The following is an 18425-nucleotide window of genomic DNA, read 5'->3' as shown; positions in this document are numbered from 1 at the left end:
GAACATTACCGTCACTGTCCACCGGTTCCTCATCTTTCTTGCGGTTCTGAACGCGAGGACGAATATGTAGGCCATTGTACGGGTATGGACATCACCAAATTATTGTTGGTTGAGGCTTCTTGAATTAGGGTATGGTGTTGCGTTTGTGCGTGTTGGCACAAATGAATGTTAATCAAATGCAGGTTTTTTGTTTATATGAGAGATGGAAGTAGATATATAGCTTTTGCGATGCATTGGTAATTTCTGAATTTTATTTACAACCTCCCATAACCGTCAATTTTTGAGTCCATGCCAAAAACTTTGTATGAGAGAGAGAAAGGGGAGGGGGGTCCTTTTGAATTCAGTGATAAATTTATTTCATTTATAATTTCTTCAGTTGCAACATTTGGGATTATTAAAAATAAGTTTAATCACAAAGAATATTTCACAGTATTCCACAGAGAAAGTGCTACTGCCAACAGCACACCCGTCTAGCCATTTAAAGTGCGACAAGACCAATATCTAGTCACCACATCACAAGGATGTTGAGATTGTTTGTTGCTGCTTAAGGAAGACAGATGCTAGTCTGGGGTATGGGTAGAGGGAGAGAGGAATAGGTTTCGGTCCATTAAAAATTGAATACTCTAAAAGCTGTAATGCATATGGAGAGAGGATGGATGTGTCACTGGTCGGAGAGAGACAGAGAGAAATAAAACTCTGAAAATCTTCAAAAAGTTTTGGTCGTCGATGTGTACAGAGGGGGTGATTTCCCCCTGATAAAAAGCACGCCCCACTCCCACTACCCAGACGGTCTGAAATACACATGATTTACAAGAGACATTCACAGGTCTCAAAACGCATCTTTACACACAACATGAGCAGGAAGTCAGTGCACAGACACTCAGGATGGCATCTACGAAAGCATGAATTAACCGATCATTTACTTAATTAGCGGGAATGTGTACCATTGGATGTAAAGCAAAGTGAAGGTGTGGGAAGGTATCAGTTAACATAAAAGCCTGCTCACACACAGCCACAGCAGGGTGGGAGGTTGCAATGTTGTAGAGCAGAACATTCATTCTTGTTTCACCTCTGGACACCAGCGAGTAATTAAAGCTTTGTGAGGTGAGGTTCGGCCTTTTGGAAGTTGCGCTGGTCACTGAGAGGTGTAAACAGTAAGGTGTAAAAAGCATGTGACAACCGCTGGCTCTGGAGGGGGGATGGGCTGGCCGGCTGTTGCCACGGTGCCACGGTGATGTGCCCCGCTCTCCAAATCCTCTTCTCTTGCCAGCGGACGTCCCTCCGTCCGCTTGTGCTGATGAAGAGGATGACCTCTTGGACTGCAATCGGATGGGGGTGTTTGAGGCTTGATAGTGTGGGGGTGGGAGAGTCTTTGGGAATGTGGGGTTCGGAGTTGGTACGGAATAATGGGGTGATGTCAACGTCCTGGTCTATGTTGCTGTGGAGGCAACAAATAAAAACGAAAGAGGACCATTAGAAGAGAGAAAAGAGGGATGGGAGACAGATGCGCAGAAAACTAGAGGGAAGAAAGGAGAAGCAGCAGAACAGAAGGATGGAAAGCTGCTAGTGAGGACAGAGAGAGAGGAGAAAGGACATGGGGAGAACGTGGAGAAAAGGACTGATGGGACAAAAAGAGGGGGAAGCACTTGGGAACTGGTGGAAAGGAAGGAAGAAGGGCAGCATTAAGGAGGAAGTAGATCACACAAGAAAGCATGACAGAATAGAGGAGGATTAAAACACAGCGGGAAGAAGTAGGAGGCAGAAGCACTGGGGTGGGGATAAGAGGGGAGGGGGGGATAGAGAGAGAGAGATGGAGACCAAATAGGTTGCCTGCTTACATAAAAACACTGAACACAGAAAGCAGAAACGAGGTCACAGAGGCAGCATAGCAGTCTCATGTACTATAAAGATCTCCTCCAGCTCTCTCAAACACACACACCAATCTCTTGGCTGAGAAACACAAGGTCCTGCTAGGAGATGAGACGTGTTTGGCAGCATAGCTGTAGCATGTGGTTCCCACATTTCACGCGCTCACTGCAACAAACAAGCTCTGCGCATTGCCATGACAACAAGCTCATGCGAATCAGTACGATCGCGACAGACACAGGAACTAAGACACACCGTACAAAGAGCTCATTCCCCATTGTCTTCGAGGGATACAGATGTTTGGAGTCGGTGTGCATACATTATTCACATAATTGAAGTTTTAGCGAGTGGGTCTACTGTGATTTCCTACCACAGCCATCACAGGCCACTCTGGACAACAACAGATACAATTAGCCTGCTGAGATAAACACCAAGGTGTGGCCTTAGTTCTTATCTCTCATAAATAATTAAGAGAACTTTCACATAAACTGTCGACACCCTAATGGGTATTAGTCTGCTCTCAGAATTCCATGAAGTCCAAAGTGAAAGCAGGTTGCAGATTCAAATTCTAGCCCTCTCTCGGTGAGGCTGATTTGCAAACTAATTCTGAAGCAAAATAAACTCTGAGCAGGAATCGCTGTAATTCACGTTTCTCCAAAAATCTAAATAAAAGCAGATGCAGACCACATTCCTATTTGATCAACACCTTTGTAATACAGTTAAGATGCAAATATAGTACATTTTCAGAAAACATTAACCAGGTAGCATGACACCAGGATTTTTCCTGACCCTGGTTTCATCGTACCAAGCTTCAGTGGTTTATTTGCATGTTGTGAATTGCAGTTGAATACAGAAATATATGTCACAGGTCACATGTCTGAGCAGCAGCAAATGTTTAGCATTTATCCAATGTGAAACCAAAACACATTTTCACACCTTACTTCACACATATGTGATAGAGTAGACTGTGAGAGAATTCTTAGATCTGTGCAATGAAGATGACACAAGGTAAATGGTAATGGTAAATGGTAAATGGACTGCATTTATATAGCGCTTTTATCCAAAGCGCTTTACAATTGATGCCTCTCATTCGCCAGAGCAGTTAGGGGTTAGGGGTTAGGTGTCTTGCTCAAGGACACTTCGACATACCCAGGGTGGGGTTTGAACGACTGCCAGACAATCGGTCTTACCTCCTGAGCTATGTCGCCCCTATACAAGGGACCTGGACACACTCAAATATGTGTGTGTGTGTGTATATGAGTGTGCATGAATGTGTGTGCAGGTATGTGTGTGGGTCATGTTTTCATACGTGCGTGTGTGTGTAAGTCTGTGCATGCGTGCGTGTGTGTGTGTGTGTGTGTGTGTGCGTGCATGCGTGTGCGTGTATGTGTGGCGCATGTTTCCATGTGTGTGTGTATATAAGTCTGTGTGTGCATGTGTGTGTGTGTGTGCGTGCATACATGTGTGGCGCATGTTTCCATGCGTGTGTGTGTGTGTGTGTATGTCTGTGCATGCATGCATGTACGCACATGTGTGGGGTATGTTTCCATATATGCGCGTGTGTGTGTGTGGGTATGTTTCCATGCGTGTGCACGTGTGTGTGTGCGGGGCATGTTTCCATGCCGACGGGGCAGGGGGAGGGGCCTCTCACCTGCATCCTGCTGTACACCCAGGGCAGCAGGCTCCGCACGTTGCTGTAAACCCCCGGCCTCATCCTCTGCCCGCAGCCTGAGCCCCAGCTGGTCACGCCCACGAGATACCAGCGCCTGTCATCGCCCTCGCAGACCAGCGGCCCGCCACTGTCCCCCTGCACCCGGAGAGACACCGCTCAGAGACACAGCTCGCGAGGAAGAGCAGAGCTTCATACCGCCTTCTTCATAAAGCACGTGTAATACACAGTTTCACTACTTTCTATAAAGCATTCCAACAGGATGGTACATTAGTACATTATTTTATAAAGGTTCTTATGTATGTCTTATGCATGATGAAAAATAATTTACGAATATTTTCTGCATAACTCATAAAAGTGTTATTTTTCCCTTAGCTGAATACAGAATCATTTCTCAAAATACATTTGAGACTATTTGTGTTCACAAGAATGACAGGAAGTATGCTTGCCCCCTCATTGAAGGTTTTGAAATGCTTAGGACCATAGGTCAAACTGCTTTTATGTTACTTTAACATAATGGACACATTATTTTGCACATGGTATAGCACCTATAGTAATAACAGTGTCATCGTAAAAATATTTTGGATATCAGTCTCTCTCAAAGTCTGTCACAGATCTCACAGAGAGAGAGGGAGAGAGAGAAAGAGAGGGAGAGAGAGAGAGAGAATACTACAGTATGATGAAAAGAAGTGAGACAGGCAGAGAGTAACTGGAGCAGACAAAGATACAGCAGAGCAGGGAGGAGAGGGAAGGAGAGGGAAAACACAGAAAGTAGGGCAGAGAGTGCTGTGTGTGTGTGTGTGTGTGTGTGTGTGTGTTTGCTTGTGTGTGGGGTATGTGTGTGTGAGCTGCGTGTGTCTGTATGTGTGTGTGTATGGGCTGTGCCTGTGCAGGCCGTGTGTGCATGTGCGTGCGTGTCTGTGTGTGGATGTGTGATGGCTGAATGTATGTGGAGGGCTGCAGGAATCAGCTGCGGGAATCTGATCCCAAGCCAGTGTGACTGTCAAACTTCACATCATTATCTCAGAGTTTATATTTAGCAGTGCCTGCACGGCCTTGAATTCTGACAGAAAACGTAAACACACAAAGCATAAGGAGGCAAAACCAAGCAATGCACAATAAACTCTTTTTCTTAGCGCACGCCAGAGCTGTTCCGAGTCGAGTTCCACTTTAATTCAGTCCTCTCAGGAAATAGATTGAAATTCAGTTCGTGAATAGTAAAATGGAAAATTCTCATTGAGCAGTATGGGCATTTATTCAATTCGTGAATTGAATTTCAATGAATTCCTGAGTTGGCTGAACAGAGATGGAACCAAACCCAACCCTGGCGTGTACGGCAGAAGAAAAAAAAAAAAATCTAGTAGATGGATTGTGTTCAAATGTCAGACACGTCAGACGTGTCTGCAGTACGCAAAATTTACAAATATGTGGCGGCTAAAAATCCAGCCTCATTCACAGTCTTGCAGATGCTGCTGCTGTGGGTGACGTCTCCAGGTGGCCGCTTTCTGCCCACGTGGACGTCAGCCGGGGGCGGGGCTAAACAACACACCTGACAGGAGTCCCTGCCCCCATCCAGGTCTCCGGCGCACAGCATGTTGTTGGACAGGTTGCCGCCGTAGACCCTGCTGCTGTTGCAAACGCTCGTGTCGATGAGGTCCACCCGCACCTTCATCAGCCTCCAGGATCCTCGGTCTGTAAAACAAAGTGCGTGCGGCCAAGCACATGCACACACACACACACAGACACACACACACAATCGCGCACATTGGCACCGTGTCTCTCCATCAGACATGTTGCAGCCTCTACCCAGCCAAATGCCCCAAACAGTATTCTCCGAACGGTCACTCTAATAAATTTCTCGCATTTGTGTAAGCAGGACGATACGCTGCCACTCAAGGTCCACCCTGACCGTGGTTCTGCGGTACAGGCTCCGCCCCCCCTCTCTAGTCAGATCACATGGTTCCCACTGGTTCTCTGAAAGAGTCCCCTGCTGTTTACCACCCATCTTTTTACACTCAGCCTCTGTTGTTCAGTTCTTCTCACTCTTTCCTGCCTTTCCCTCCCTCCCTCCCTCTCTCCAATCTCACCAGCTCTCTCCTCAGTCGTCCCATAGCCGGTGGTCCAGCACAGTGCCCTGCTGCTGAATTTCTGGTTGAAGGCAGGCAGGCAGACTGGCTGGATGGTGGCTGAAACACACACACCAAACACACACACACCCCACACACACCACACACACAACACACACATTAGACGCTCTACCAATATACAGAGCAACCCCTCAAGACTGATCCATAGCGCAGGGTAGTGTTAGCGGCGCACTGTCTGTTTGCAGTTACAGCCAGACTCACAGGAAAAAGCCACAGGCCGTGTGAGCTTCAGCAGGGCGATATCCTGGTCATTTGTCTTGCTGTTATAGTTCTCATTCAGGATGACGGTCTCCACATAGTACGGGTCGGGCAGGTCGTCCTGGCTGAAGTTCCCCACGTACACCTTCCAGTTGGCGGCGGCCGATCCAGAGGGGGTGGACCTACAGCCAGCAGGGAGAGCCAATGATGAAATGAGCACACCAAAGACTACACGGGTGTCAGCTGATGTATTTTATTTAGCCACACCAAGCAGTCTATACCATTTGCACTCGGATTGAGAAAATAATTTTGGGGGATGCCAGGTTCTGTCCCATTTTGGCCATTATTTGGGATCACCAAATGTGTTATTCTTACTCATCAGTACTAGATTGTCAATTGTGTCCTCTGTGTATGTGCAGGCAGTCTAAATCTCCTCTAAAGCACTAGCCCACAAGCGAGGGACATGCTACAGGAGAACTACCGCCATGCTACAGGAGAGTCAGCACCATGCTACAGGAGACCTAGTGCCCTTGCTATAGCAGAACTAGCACCATATTACAGGACAGGTACCTAGCGTTATGCTACAGGAGAACTAGCGCCATGCTACAGGAGACCTAGCACCCTTACTACAGCAGAGCTAGCACCATACTAGAGGAGTGCTAGCTAGCGATATGCTACAGGAGAGCTAGCGCCATGCTACAGGAGACCTAGCGCCCTTGCCACAGCAGAGCTAGCACCATACTACAGGAGTGCTAGCTAGCGATATGCTACAGGAGAGCTTGTGCTATGTTACAGGAAAGCTAGCGTCATGTGACAGGAGAGCTAGCACCAGGGCCGAGTGAATTCCCAGGGACAGAATTATATTATTCTCGGGCCAGGGACAATAATATTTACCACAAGACCACAGACCACTGGGGTCTCCCCTCCTCCAGCGTCCCCCCCTGACAACAGCCCAGGCTGCCACCATGCTACAGGAGAGCTAGCACCATGCTACAGGAGAGATACCACCAGGAGAGAGAGCGAGCCTTGCCCGGAGAGGGGGATTTCTCACTGACGACGTCACTAGACATCTGTTGAACGTGTAGAGGCTACTTACACATTTCCCAGTTTATAAGACCATGAGTGGCAGACCTTTGGCCTTAGCCAGTTATTAAACACCATATGCCTGCACACATTTTTAAATATCCTTGCTTTTATTATGTCTACATCACAGACCTTTCTCCAGGTATTACTCCAGCGATGTTGAGGTCCATCCTGCATACATGTTCAACTATACAAGGTTATTCAGTTCATAGCCTTCATCTAGAAATCAGCTTCCACTAACTGTTAACAAGGCAGGCAATGGACCTCAACAGTATACTAATGAAAATACCGAGAGAAAATATGCATCATAAATATGTCTGTTAATACAGTGTGTATAATTCCACACGTACGCTAGTTATTTTCTCATTATGTTTGCATCATTCTCAACCCAGCTGTCATTATTTCTATTAAGCTATTTTACTCGTACAAATAAATTTGCAGTTGCTTGCTCGTGGCCTACGTGCCAGCGCGTTTCAGCACTGACCTTGGGAAGCAGTGAGCAGCGGTCACCACGAAGTCCGGAGCCACCAAGGAGCCTCCGCAGACATGGGCGCCGAGATAGTGCAGCGAGACCTGCCAAGGCCACTCACCCGCCTGCGCCACATCGCCCCCTATAATCCGGGAGGTTGACTGCGGCCTCCCACAATCTGGGGCAACGGCAGGGGGGGGGTAGCGACAGGAACGAGGGTGGGAACAAACAGACGGAAAAATGGGCGAATAGATTTTAAGCTTATATCACATCACAACTTCAAGAATTATTGCATGAACGATAACAAAAAGCACAGTTCTTTCTAAATCTGCATGTGAAATTTTAACGGTATGTGACCTATACGCTTTGGTTTGGAGAAAAAAAACAAAGCAAGCAGACTGCTCCCTTCTAAAGACACTTGTTAGACCTACTGTCATACAAATAAGATTAGCATATCTTTTTTTCCAGTTCACAACAAGTTTCCATCAGAATATGGATCGATCACTAGTCACATGTTCAAAATACAATTCATTTATTTTTCATTTTTGATATTTAGTTTTTTTACTGTGAAAACTGAATTTTAAATCAACACTTCACATTATCAAAATTTGCTCAGTAAACAGAGAAACCAGACATTCAAAAACATTTTTTCTTATATTATATATATATATATATATATATATATATATATATATATATATATATATATAATTTTTTTTTGAATGACCAATCATACAAGTCCCATTTCACTGCAACATCTTCCATCAGTTCTAGAGAATGCAGGCTAGCCAGGGGACCAGAGATTGACAATCCCCCTGAATCTCGCAAACTCCAGCAGCTGCCGGGGGTAATCCGTGGGAGACTAGCGCACGCATCCTCTGAATCGCGTGCGCAGTAGCGCCCTCTGCAGTCCACAAAGGTCAGCTGCGCAGATGCCGCGTTGGAGGACTATATGTACTTATCTGAAGCAGGCGCATCCCATGCATCAGCCAGAGAGTGAATCACACAACATGTGTGGGGGGAGGAGCTGAGGCCAATTATGCACCGCCATATTGACCTGCCAGCCAATGACGGCACCGTAAACCGACCAACTACAGCACATTCACCACCGACCAACTACAGCACATTCACCACACATCACCAACTACAGCACATTCACTGGACTGAATACACTGTAGTTCTGTTCTGTCATCCTGCATAATCAGGTTAGTATCTGGATTCAGAACCTGGAGATTTTTTAAATTAAAAATCTAGTTCTAGTCAACAATTACACATTATCACATTTAAAGTTGAATTCAGGATGAGCCTTCCCCATGAAATCAAAGCATTCAGAATACATGAAACTGGGAAATTTCTGGAAATGCACTCTGACAAAGCAGATCTCCTATTAGCTGTCAGTAGACAAAAGTCTCCAGATTCTGCAGTTTCCTGGCCAACAAATTGTTCCACCCTGGTTTAATGGTCAAACATTTCTGTTAGAAAAGCTCATACCTACACACTCCAGAGAGACAGTCTGGTGTCCAGGACAGGAAGTGCTGTGTGACACAAGGAATACAATGCAATGTAAGAGCAAGCAGCAACACCAGAGCAAAGATTACACAGTCAGCTTCCCCCACTCTGTGGTACCGATTGGTCTAGGGCAAGAGGCAGGGGCAATAGGACAACCGAAGGCGGAAGACAGCCATTATACTTGAATCTTAGGATAACAGTGATGTGCTGTAATATATCTGTGCGGAGGCAGGCATGCTGTGGCCCTACCTGACGTTGACCTTTCCATGGATCAGCTCAGGCCCGCTGCTGATGACTGTGAGTCCAGTGGAGGGCTGAGCCTCTATACTTCCTGTCTTATAGCTCCTGTGGGGGAGAATTAACACACATGTGCACGCAAGCACACACAAACAAGCAAACATACACATATGTACACACACACACACACACATACACACAAGTGCACGCATGCAAATACGCAAATGCACATTCACACACAGACACACATAGTAAGTTTGTAAGTCGAAAATGTGATATAAATATTAAATAATACTGTATACACGTGCCAATTCCCTGTGAACTGGAGCAAAGGTGCACTTGCTAGTCTTCACCAGTAGGGGGCAGGGCATGCACATTTGATTTGAGCAACTTTATCCATCCCAGCTGCTATCATACAGTACTTGTGAGTTGTGAGTAACTACAGCAACTGCATAGATACATTAACAAACAGCATTCCATCCTGTGGGTGACTGTGACAAGCAAGTGAGAACAATGGCACGGAGAATCTCTGTGTAATGAAGTGGGTGGGGGGGGGGGGCAGAATGGAGGGGGTCATACTTTCGGAAGCCCATCTGGTCACAGGTCTGGTCGGCATTATTCTGGCCCCAGCCCTGCGAGCACACCGGCAAGAAACGCTCATCCTGAGCGGTCCGGACCAACAAAAGAGCGTTCTGCCCAAATCTCACTGCAGAGAGAGGGGGGCGGAGGGGCGGGGAGGGGAGGGGGTGGGGGTTTAGAAAGAAGGGGAAGAGATGGATGGAGGAAGCACAGAAGAGGTGGAAGCAGAGAGAAACAGAAAGAGAGAGAGGGATTAGGGGAAGGCCGTTTGGGATGGGACAGTATTATTGAGGCAGTATTATCATATCTGTTCTGATTGTCTGTCTCAACAATGTGCTGGTTTGTATATTTCATTTCATATTTTTGTGATTGCATTTTTTAAATATGATTATGTGATTCTGTCCTTATCCTTGTCTCTCTCTTTGTGCTGTATGGATTTATCTGCATATGTATCTTATGGTGGCCATCGTATTATTTGTATATGCCGTACGTACGCAATCTGTTTTACTGTCCGTTTGTCTGTCTGTTTCGCATATCCACGCTTCCGGGTTTCGATCAGATTTTTAGTGTGCTTGTCTACGTCTGTCCATCTGTCTGATTTTCAGTATGCCTGTCTGTCTGTCTGTCTGTCTGCTCGAAGGTGAGCTCACCACAGACGGTTTCGTCGCTGCCCATCTCACAGTCGAGCCTCATGTCACACAGCACCGTGTCGTTGGGGCAGGTGTCCCGCATAGCCAAGCTGGGCCGCGTCCCCTTATTCCCACCGCCATCATCGTCATCGCTGCCGCCATCATCGTCGTTGTCGTTGTCGTTGTTGCCGCCGCCAACAGCTGTCCACTGCCTGGAGCTGAAATGCACTGTGTGGGCAGACAGGAGGAGTGGAGAGAGAGGGAGAAAGAGGGATACAGGGGAGGACAGAGACAATGTTTACATGTCAGTAATTAATGCCGTTAGCCAAAGCAATTTACAAAAGTACATTATGCATGGTGAGTAAACACCATGAGAGCCAGAGATAGGCATAATGAATGGCTTCTTTTTTTTTTTTAGTTTATTTTATTTATTTTTTTTACTGAAACATTGAGTTAAATAGAGACAGTGAGTTTTAAGTATGCTCAGTTCTACCTTTCTAGTGTTCTGACCGTCAGGACAAAAAATAGCAAGCAAAAAAAAAATTATAAAAATTAATTAATGGCCAAGGTCATTCACGTTGTAGTGCCTCACCTCCCAGCCAGATGGCAACAGCGAGCAGCAGGAGCAGAATTGTAGTCACTCCCGAGCCCCCGTAGCAGCGGGCACCACCGCAGGACATCTTCTTCTTCCTCTGAGGAAGAGCTGGGAGACACAGAGGGTACAGGGTCAAACAGGGCACAGGGTCAAACAACCCTTCTAGGATGTCGTGGCAGTGGTGAGAGAGCCTTTCCTGCACACTGGATTATGAGGGAAGCACTGTGACACAGAGATGAAATAACAGCAGAAGATGGCCGGTTTAAATAAAAGCCCTGCGGTCTCTACCTCAAAGGCCCATCTTGTGCATTGTCACAAATCACTATTTACATTAATGGCATATACTGTAGTAGACACTCTTATCTCCAGAAATAAGATTGTTATATTCATTACATACAATCCGTATCTCCAGAAATAAGATTCTTATATTCATTACATACAATCAGTGCACACAACTGGATATTTACTGAGGCAATTCAGGTTAGGCCTATCACATCCCTAACCATTACACTATGCTGCCACCCTCTCTGAGAGGCAGAGAGGAAGAGAGAGAGAAAGAGAAAGAAAAAGAGATATAGATAGAAAGAGACAGAGACAGACAGAGATTGAGAGAGAAAAACAGAAAATGTGAACTTCGTGAGTATAGCCTAACCAGAGAAGAAGAGAGAGCTTACGCTGGGCGACATGGGGTAGGACCACAGGTGGGAGAGGTTGAGGGACATAGTGGGGCTGGCTGGGGGGGTACAGCCCTCCCCCCGTCCCATAAACTACCTCTTCATACGACTTGAGGGGGGGCTGGAGCTGCACGGCCACCGAGTACGGAGGAGGGGGGTCATTCTGCGGGGGGGGGGAAAGAAATGTTTTTTCATTAACATGCTGAAGACACTCATTAAAATCACGCCCTTCATCACAGTCCGCAAGAACTACAGTCCCCACAGATTGAGATCAAGGACGAGTCACATGACCTGGAGAATCGAAACCAGGCCTAAGGAATGCAGGTGAGGGCGCACCAGAAAAAAACTCAGGTGACTGGTCATGTGACTGGCTGAGGGATAACATCTTACCTGTGCTGTTTACTGTAAACCAAGAAGAGAAATTGCCTTTTGAGAAATTACAGTTTAATATTGCAATAATGGAACATTTGTGTCATGTATATAGTTTTATCCATATATTTCATCCTATTTTATTTTCTCAATTCAGGGTGTTTCTTTCTTGGATCCTTAGCTATTCTTTATCCTTTTGTCATTTGGCTCTTTGAACCTACATGGCAGAGCCAGTGGCTGTAAGTTAATATCAGTAACTTAATTTACAAGTGAGGCTATTCAATGAATCAAGAACACTTCTGGCGTTGAGTTTTGAAAAGCGATCCCTGGTAATCCAGTTATGAAAGGTACTGTAGGCTACCTAATGAAAGGAGATTGATTAATCACATTCAGCTTTACTTTCATCTCTGGCTTTGACATTGATAGAAACGCCTGGAGCTCTATCAACTGAACCGTGAGGGGCCCAGCCAGTCTTCGGGCTTCAGAGTCTTCATTTTCTCATCACGTTCTCCAAACCATGAGTCACCTTCCCAGGCTCAAAGAGACATTTGAAAAATTGTAATGATCAATCTATGAAGCCTTGACAATCTTAATCAATCGTTAATTAACAATCTCTGTCCACGGTCGAAACGCTCAAACAGGAAGGACAAAACACGGCAACAAAAAAAAAACCGAGAGCGCCAAGTTCCCCTTTTGGCGTAGCCTTTGTTTTAGGTTTCACCCGGCGAGCTCCATTACAGTCTTCCAGGGCTTCCGCCAACGGGCTACTGGACAAACAGGCTTCCCGTGACCATGACCCAAAAAGTCAACAGTCCTCCGGTGGAGCCACTCCTTGAATTATACAACCTGCTGCAAACCCATTGTCCCGGCTGGGTCGTCATTGGAGCTGCTCCGATTAGGTATTTTCCTTTGGGGGGGGGGGGGTTCCTACACGGTTTGGAGTGTCGACAAGAGCACAGGAGAGGGGATTTGGCGCTTCACCTGCCTGCCTGGTTGGTTAACTGCAGTGGTGTGCCATTCGGTAAAAACCAGACTGCTGACGGTCTCTAATCGCCCCACCCCCAATATTAATAACGACCGCGAAAAAGATACTATATTTTTCCAGAAACAAATCAGGACCGGTCGGGCTCGGAGTTCGGGTAAATAGGGTGCCAACCAAAGTGCACAGATGGCTACACATACTGGATATGTATAAACATACTTCCATTTACTTTCACCCATGGAGTGTTTACAAGATGAGGAGAGGGATGCACTGTTTATTAAAACGTGCTTCCTCATTCTTACTCAGTGAGAGCTTGACACTGTAAAAGTTTTTTTTTTTAATCCGTTTCCCTGTATACCAACACAATGCAGCCTGTTCACAAAGGTAGGCCTGCCCCACTGATGAAAAATCTACACCGTTTTCACACACAGCATCCGAAGTGGGCATCCACCTTCTCCAACTGCTTATTTATGATTCTATTACACCTGCTCAGGTGGATCACAGGTAACCTATAGACCAGGGGGGGCGGCAGGTGTTTCATAAACGAAAGGCGTCCCACCGAGTTTAACCCTCCCATTGTGGGCCACAGAATGGCTGCCAGTGTCCTCTACCCTAGCCCGAATATGGGAAACAATGCATATAAAGACAGAGAGAGAGAGAGGCCACAACATGAGATGGGTGGGAGCCAGGAAGGAGGATACTGTTGATGGCATTTAATTGAATTTGTCAGGGACAATAATAGCCACCCAGATTTGGGCAGTCATTAATAATACAAGAAAAAGAGGGTCCCATACAGAGAAAAACAGTTTTAGTCAGAGATATGGAACCATCCTGGCTGATAGAAGCCTGTTGGCATCCCTCGCATCACTATGCTTTACTCCAGAGGGAAAAAAAGGAAAAAAGAAGACAGGCCAATCGTGGCTTCCATTCCCTAAAACCATCTATCGTAGCCACTCATTTAGGCAAGCCAGTTTTTTGACTGCTGTTCGAGGTCTCTTTTTTAAAAATAAAACAAGAATTCCATCCCACAGGTCAGTTTGGCATATGATTCGGCAGCTATTTCTGAACAGCAGATACCCTCATACAGGAGAGCACAAATGCAGTCCAACTCGTTTGAGAGGACAAAGAGGGAGGTTTGTCTGATGTGATGTCACAATTCCCCCATCGCTGCTCCAATCCTAACACAGTACCCATATGTTTTTATTTTACTGTGGATTTCCATTTCAATGTAGATTTCTTGAAAATCCCATCTTTCCCCCATTTTGGAAGTTCCAATTTTTCCATGTTGTCACATTGCGGTTATGCCACTAACACCTGTATTTTAAAAATTGTATATTAGTTCATGCCTGACACAATCTTTCCACTCTACGCTGAGCCTGCCACACTGTCTTGTCAGTAAGAGGATCACAATGACAATATGTTTAACACTTCATTGTGTTATTCTTGATAATTGTTTGATGGACGCACCCGTTATCTCGGCTGTGTATGTTTAAAAGATCAAATGAACAAACAGGCGATGAAGTGCGGCAGAGCCCTCACCTGCTAGCCAGTGAGCTTAAGTGAGGCTCAATGTGTGGCTCAATAAGCCAAAAGCATAAAACAATGGCCAAGACAGCTGACCACACAACAAGACATGCAGCATATTACACTACAGGACAGCTAGCACCAATCAGGGGAGAGGTGCAACTCTCACTGAACTAATATCATAGCCCAGGGTGGGGTGGGATTGGATGGGGGGAAAGGGGGGGGGGGTGGATTGTTGAGGAACTAATGTAGCGGTAACTCGAGGAACCAAGGTCAGCTGAAGCCCACCCACCCCTCCCCAGTGAGACAAAGCCAATTGTTCTTCACCCCTGAGGTCTCCTGGTAACACTTGGCTGATGAAAGGTGCTTGTGAAGAGCAGGGGACAGAACTGAGCCTGAGCCAAGCTGTAGCGCTCATTTAATGTAAGTTTTTTTTTTTCTTTTCATTGTGACCACCTCCCTCCCTCGCCTCCCAAACAAGGAGTTTTAACTGGTTCAGACAGGTTTGGCCTATCCTGGGTGAATTCACATGGAACAAAGACAAATACTGCAGTGCAAAACCTGTTCAGTACCTAGAATACCCCAAACCAAACCTGTCATTGAGTTACAAGCCTGTCTTGGACAAAACCCTCCTCCCCATATGCTATTTAAAGTTTTAAATTCCCTGGCAGATTCCTGAAGTCTTTCAGATGTTTGTTTCCAGGAAGTAACTCACAATCACTCACAGAGAAACTGACCAAAAACCCAAAAGCAGCCCTGATTCTGAGCAGGCTATCAGCACAAGTAAGCCTGTGGTGCAACAATCTCAGATTAATTAAAAATAAATAAATAAACCCAAATATAATAACAATAATGACAGTAATAAAACAACAACAAAATAATAATAATAATAATAATAATAAACTCACAAAGCATTATGCTTAAAACATTTTTTTTTAAAGCTGTTTCATAAGATTTCTTTCTATAGCTGGCTTCTCATGTTTCAAAAATTAACAAAAGGCTATAAGCTCACACCTGTTTTGAAATATAAAATTAAACACAGATGTATCTTTTCACAGGTCTAACGGACCTACAATATCCATACATTTAAAATGATTCAACATCAGGGGAAAAAAACTGAGGGAAAAATACATTGAACGTTATATTTCCTTTTGTTAAAAAAAAAAAAAAACTGGCCCAACATAGGAAGACTATCTCCATTACAGGGCTGGTCTTCAGCTTCTCCATATTCAAGCCTTTCACAATATTTAGGTCAAAAGGACTAGGCGCCATGGGAAAACGCTTATGATAGCATCAAATATAAAGGGAACGACGTCCACCGAGGCCTTGGAGACCTACTTTTAGCAAAAGTTTTCCAACTTTAAATCTGGACCATCAATGCAGTCCAATAAAACAAATCAACACAATCCACAGTTTAAATGTTTCACTGTGAGACTGAGCAGGACGCATAACAAAGTGGTCTAAATAGGATACAATCATATACGTGAGCCTGGTGATCGCCCATTGATCTGGTCAAACTGTTCTGTCAACTGCTATTATAGTGTTTTTCCCCCATCAACTGATATATGCGAACATGAAATTAAATCACATACACTCACAACATAAGCGCGTGCACACATTCACACACGCAGACACACCACAGCACAAGAAGAAAACATCCTCGGTTCAGCCAGCACCAGGACAACAAGTTCATTGTAAGTTCGGAGACCGAAACATTTCATAAAGTGCCAAGATCCACCCCATTGTTTCAGGGTACTTGAGAGGTACCAGTTTGTTATGCTACCTGGCCCAAGAGGCATTAAGTCAATCAAGAAGAGGGAGCAGTACCTACCGCATCATGTTGATCCATCGGGATGAAGGGACTGGGGAGAAGGTGAGCTGGCGAGTGCTGAGGTAAGTTTGAACGCACTTCGGTCCCCTAGGGAGCAATCACAGCATGCTGACGCTTCTTCGTGAAAACTTCCTGGCCAGCTTTCATTCGCTCCGTCTGTAAGTGACCTCCGTGCCTCACACAGGTGGGCGTTACCACATCCTCCCCTTTTTCTCAGGTTCTCTCTGTCACGCGGGATACGGCATAGTACCACTCCACCTGCGGGACCGGTTCCGGTGACTGCTAACTTATAAATACCGGACGCCCAGCATCAGCCATAAAACACGAAAAAAACTTAATTCCGTTTTCACGGGCACCAATCCGATGGATATAAAAATCATTTAAACCAGTTATAGCTATAAAGTAAGCAAGTAGGCATCGGGCTATCGTCCACACCGTGGCTTTCTACGGGGATCACTGTATGCTATGAAGTGACTTGATAAGTGTTATATCTCTGGCTTGAATCAAGCTTTTATTGTAGCCTAAAAATCTAAAATATAGGTGGAAATGTGTTTAGTTTACCTTTGAAACTTTTGGCGTTCTTAGTGTCAATGCTATCAGATATATTTAATAGTTCATTTTGTACTTTCCGCCATGTTTCCAAATAAATGTGTCTTGCTTCTCTATGACTTCCACTGAGACAAGTACTCCAGATGTCATGCCGAACGTGATCAACGGGTTTGTTATGAACATGTGGGTGATAATCTATTATCTCTTATCCCCTTGTCTACTTCAGCATAGTTTCCTGTCCATAAAAATGCAGTGTCGCGACGGCACTTTAAAACCAGGGCAACTCAAACAGGTTTTGTGACAAAAAGAAAGAATGTAAATGGAAGATGCATTAAATTCCCCCCTTCTGACGTTGTCTGCATTGCAGGTCTGTCTTTTGAAAGTGCTGTGTCACAGCTACATCGCAGTCCTTCCTTATGACAAGAAACACTCTTTTCTCCTGAACCGGTTAGTGTGTGTGCCGTGTGGATATTACATTACATTACGGGCATTCAGCAGACTCTCTTATCCAGAGCGACTTACACAATTTTTATATAGCATTTAAATAACATCCATTTTTACAGCTGCATATATACTGGAGCAATGCAGGTTAAGTGCTTTGTGCAACGGTACAACGGCGGTGTCCTACCCGGGAATTGAACCTGTGACCTATTCGCCTGCATGTGGCGTGTGTGTATGTGCGCGCGATGTGTGGAGATACAGAAAGTAACACCAGATGGTGGATTATCCCTGAACACAACCCTTAAAGAAAAAGAATAATAATAATGAAAATGTGATTTACAGGTCCATAATATAAAGACACACATATGATCACATGTAAGAGTGTGCATGTGTCCACTGCACTTGTGTGCACTCTATGTGTGTGTGGGTGTGTGTGTCTGTGTGGGTGCATGGGTGGTGTGTGTGTGTGTGTGTGTGTGTGTGCGTGTGTGTGGGTGTGTGTGTTTGTAAATGGGAGCATTAGATTCTATTTGTGTTAGTGAATTTATAATTGAGATGTAAAAGAAGGCAAAGACAGCAAGAGGCAGGCCTAATTAGACAAAACGTGCATCATGGCCGATAATGAATAATTTTGTCATTTTAATTTGGTGTGATGACTACTGCTTAAAGTCTTACTGGTTCTGCAAAAGCTCCATACTCGGCTATCTATGAACCTATTTCCTATTACGTATTTCTTTTAAAATCAGTCTTTGGAAAGAAAATGATCCTTAATCAGCACGCGCTATTATATGTCTGACATTGCTATTCAGGCATTAACATGTGATCACGTTTTGCATTGATGTCATCCTGTATATGTCCGCATGTGCATGGAGCTGCCACTGAATCCTAACCAGGGAAGGGAGACGCTGCTGCACCTGCATCACCACATCCGCCTCAGCTGCAGGTGTGAAAGGTGTTCGGATGGAAAGGGCCAGTGAGAGGCTACCTGCTCAGGTTCCTTCACCTGTGGATGCTCCCGGTCCTCTGATGGAACAGGATTCTTTACAAAACTATAGAAAAAGGTGACAGGGTCTA

General features: G+C 45.3%; 1 protein-coding gene across 1 annotated transcript; it reads right to left on the bottom strand.

Annotated features, from left to right (window-relative positions):
* Positions 1 to 332: 332 nt before the first annotated feature.
* Positions 333 to 16559, bottom strand: tmprss13a (transmembrane serine protease 13a). The gene is made up of 13 exons (XM_064301817.1): positions 16362 to 16559; positions 11656 to 11818; positions 10979 to 11089; positions 10408 to 10614; positions 9758 to 9884; positions 9191 to 9286; positions 8924 to 8967; positions 7448 to 7610; positions 5884 to 6062; positions 5623 to 5721; positions 5085 to 5227; positions 3518 to 3673; positions 333 to 1438 (listed from the first exon to the last, which is right to left on the bottom strand). The coding sequence occupies exons 1-13, from the start codon at positions 16377 to 16379 to the stop codon at positions 1418 to 1420; spliced, it is 1527 nt and encodes a 508-aa protein (XP_064157887.1). The 5' UTR covers positions 16380 to 16559; the 3' UTR covers positions 333 to 1417.
* Positions 16560 to 18425: the final 1866 nt, after the last annotated feature.

This window comes from Anguilla rostrata, chromosome 12 (assembly GCF_018555375.3).
Source record: "Anguilla rostrata isolate EN2019 chromosome 12, ASM1855537v3, whole genome shotgun sequence".
NCBI lineage: Eukaryota > Metazoa > Chordata > Actinopteri > Anguilliformes > Anguillidae > Anguilla > Anguilla rostrata.
Note: the sequence above shows the minus strand (reverse complement) of the source record. Positions and strands in the feature narration are given on the sequence as shown.

Excerpts from the sequence above, each read along its gene's own strand:
- tmprss13a (XM_064301817.1), bottom strand. Across the intron at positions 11,090-11,655 it reads CCTACCCCATGTCGCCCAGC|CTCTTCCTCAGAGGAAGAAG; the intron begins GTAAGCTCTCTC and ends TGTGTCTCCCAG. Across the intron at positions 5,722-5,883 it reads ACGGCCTGTGGCTTTTTCCT|CCACCATCCAGCCAGTCTGC; the intron begins GTGAGTCTGGCT and ends TGTGTGTTTCAG.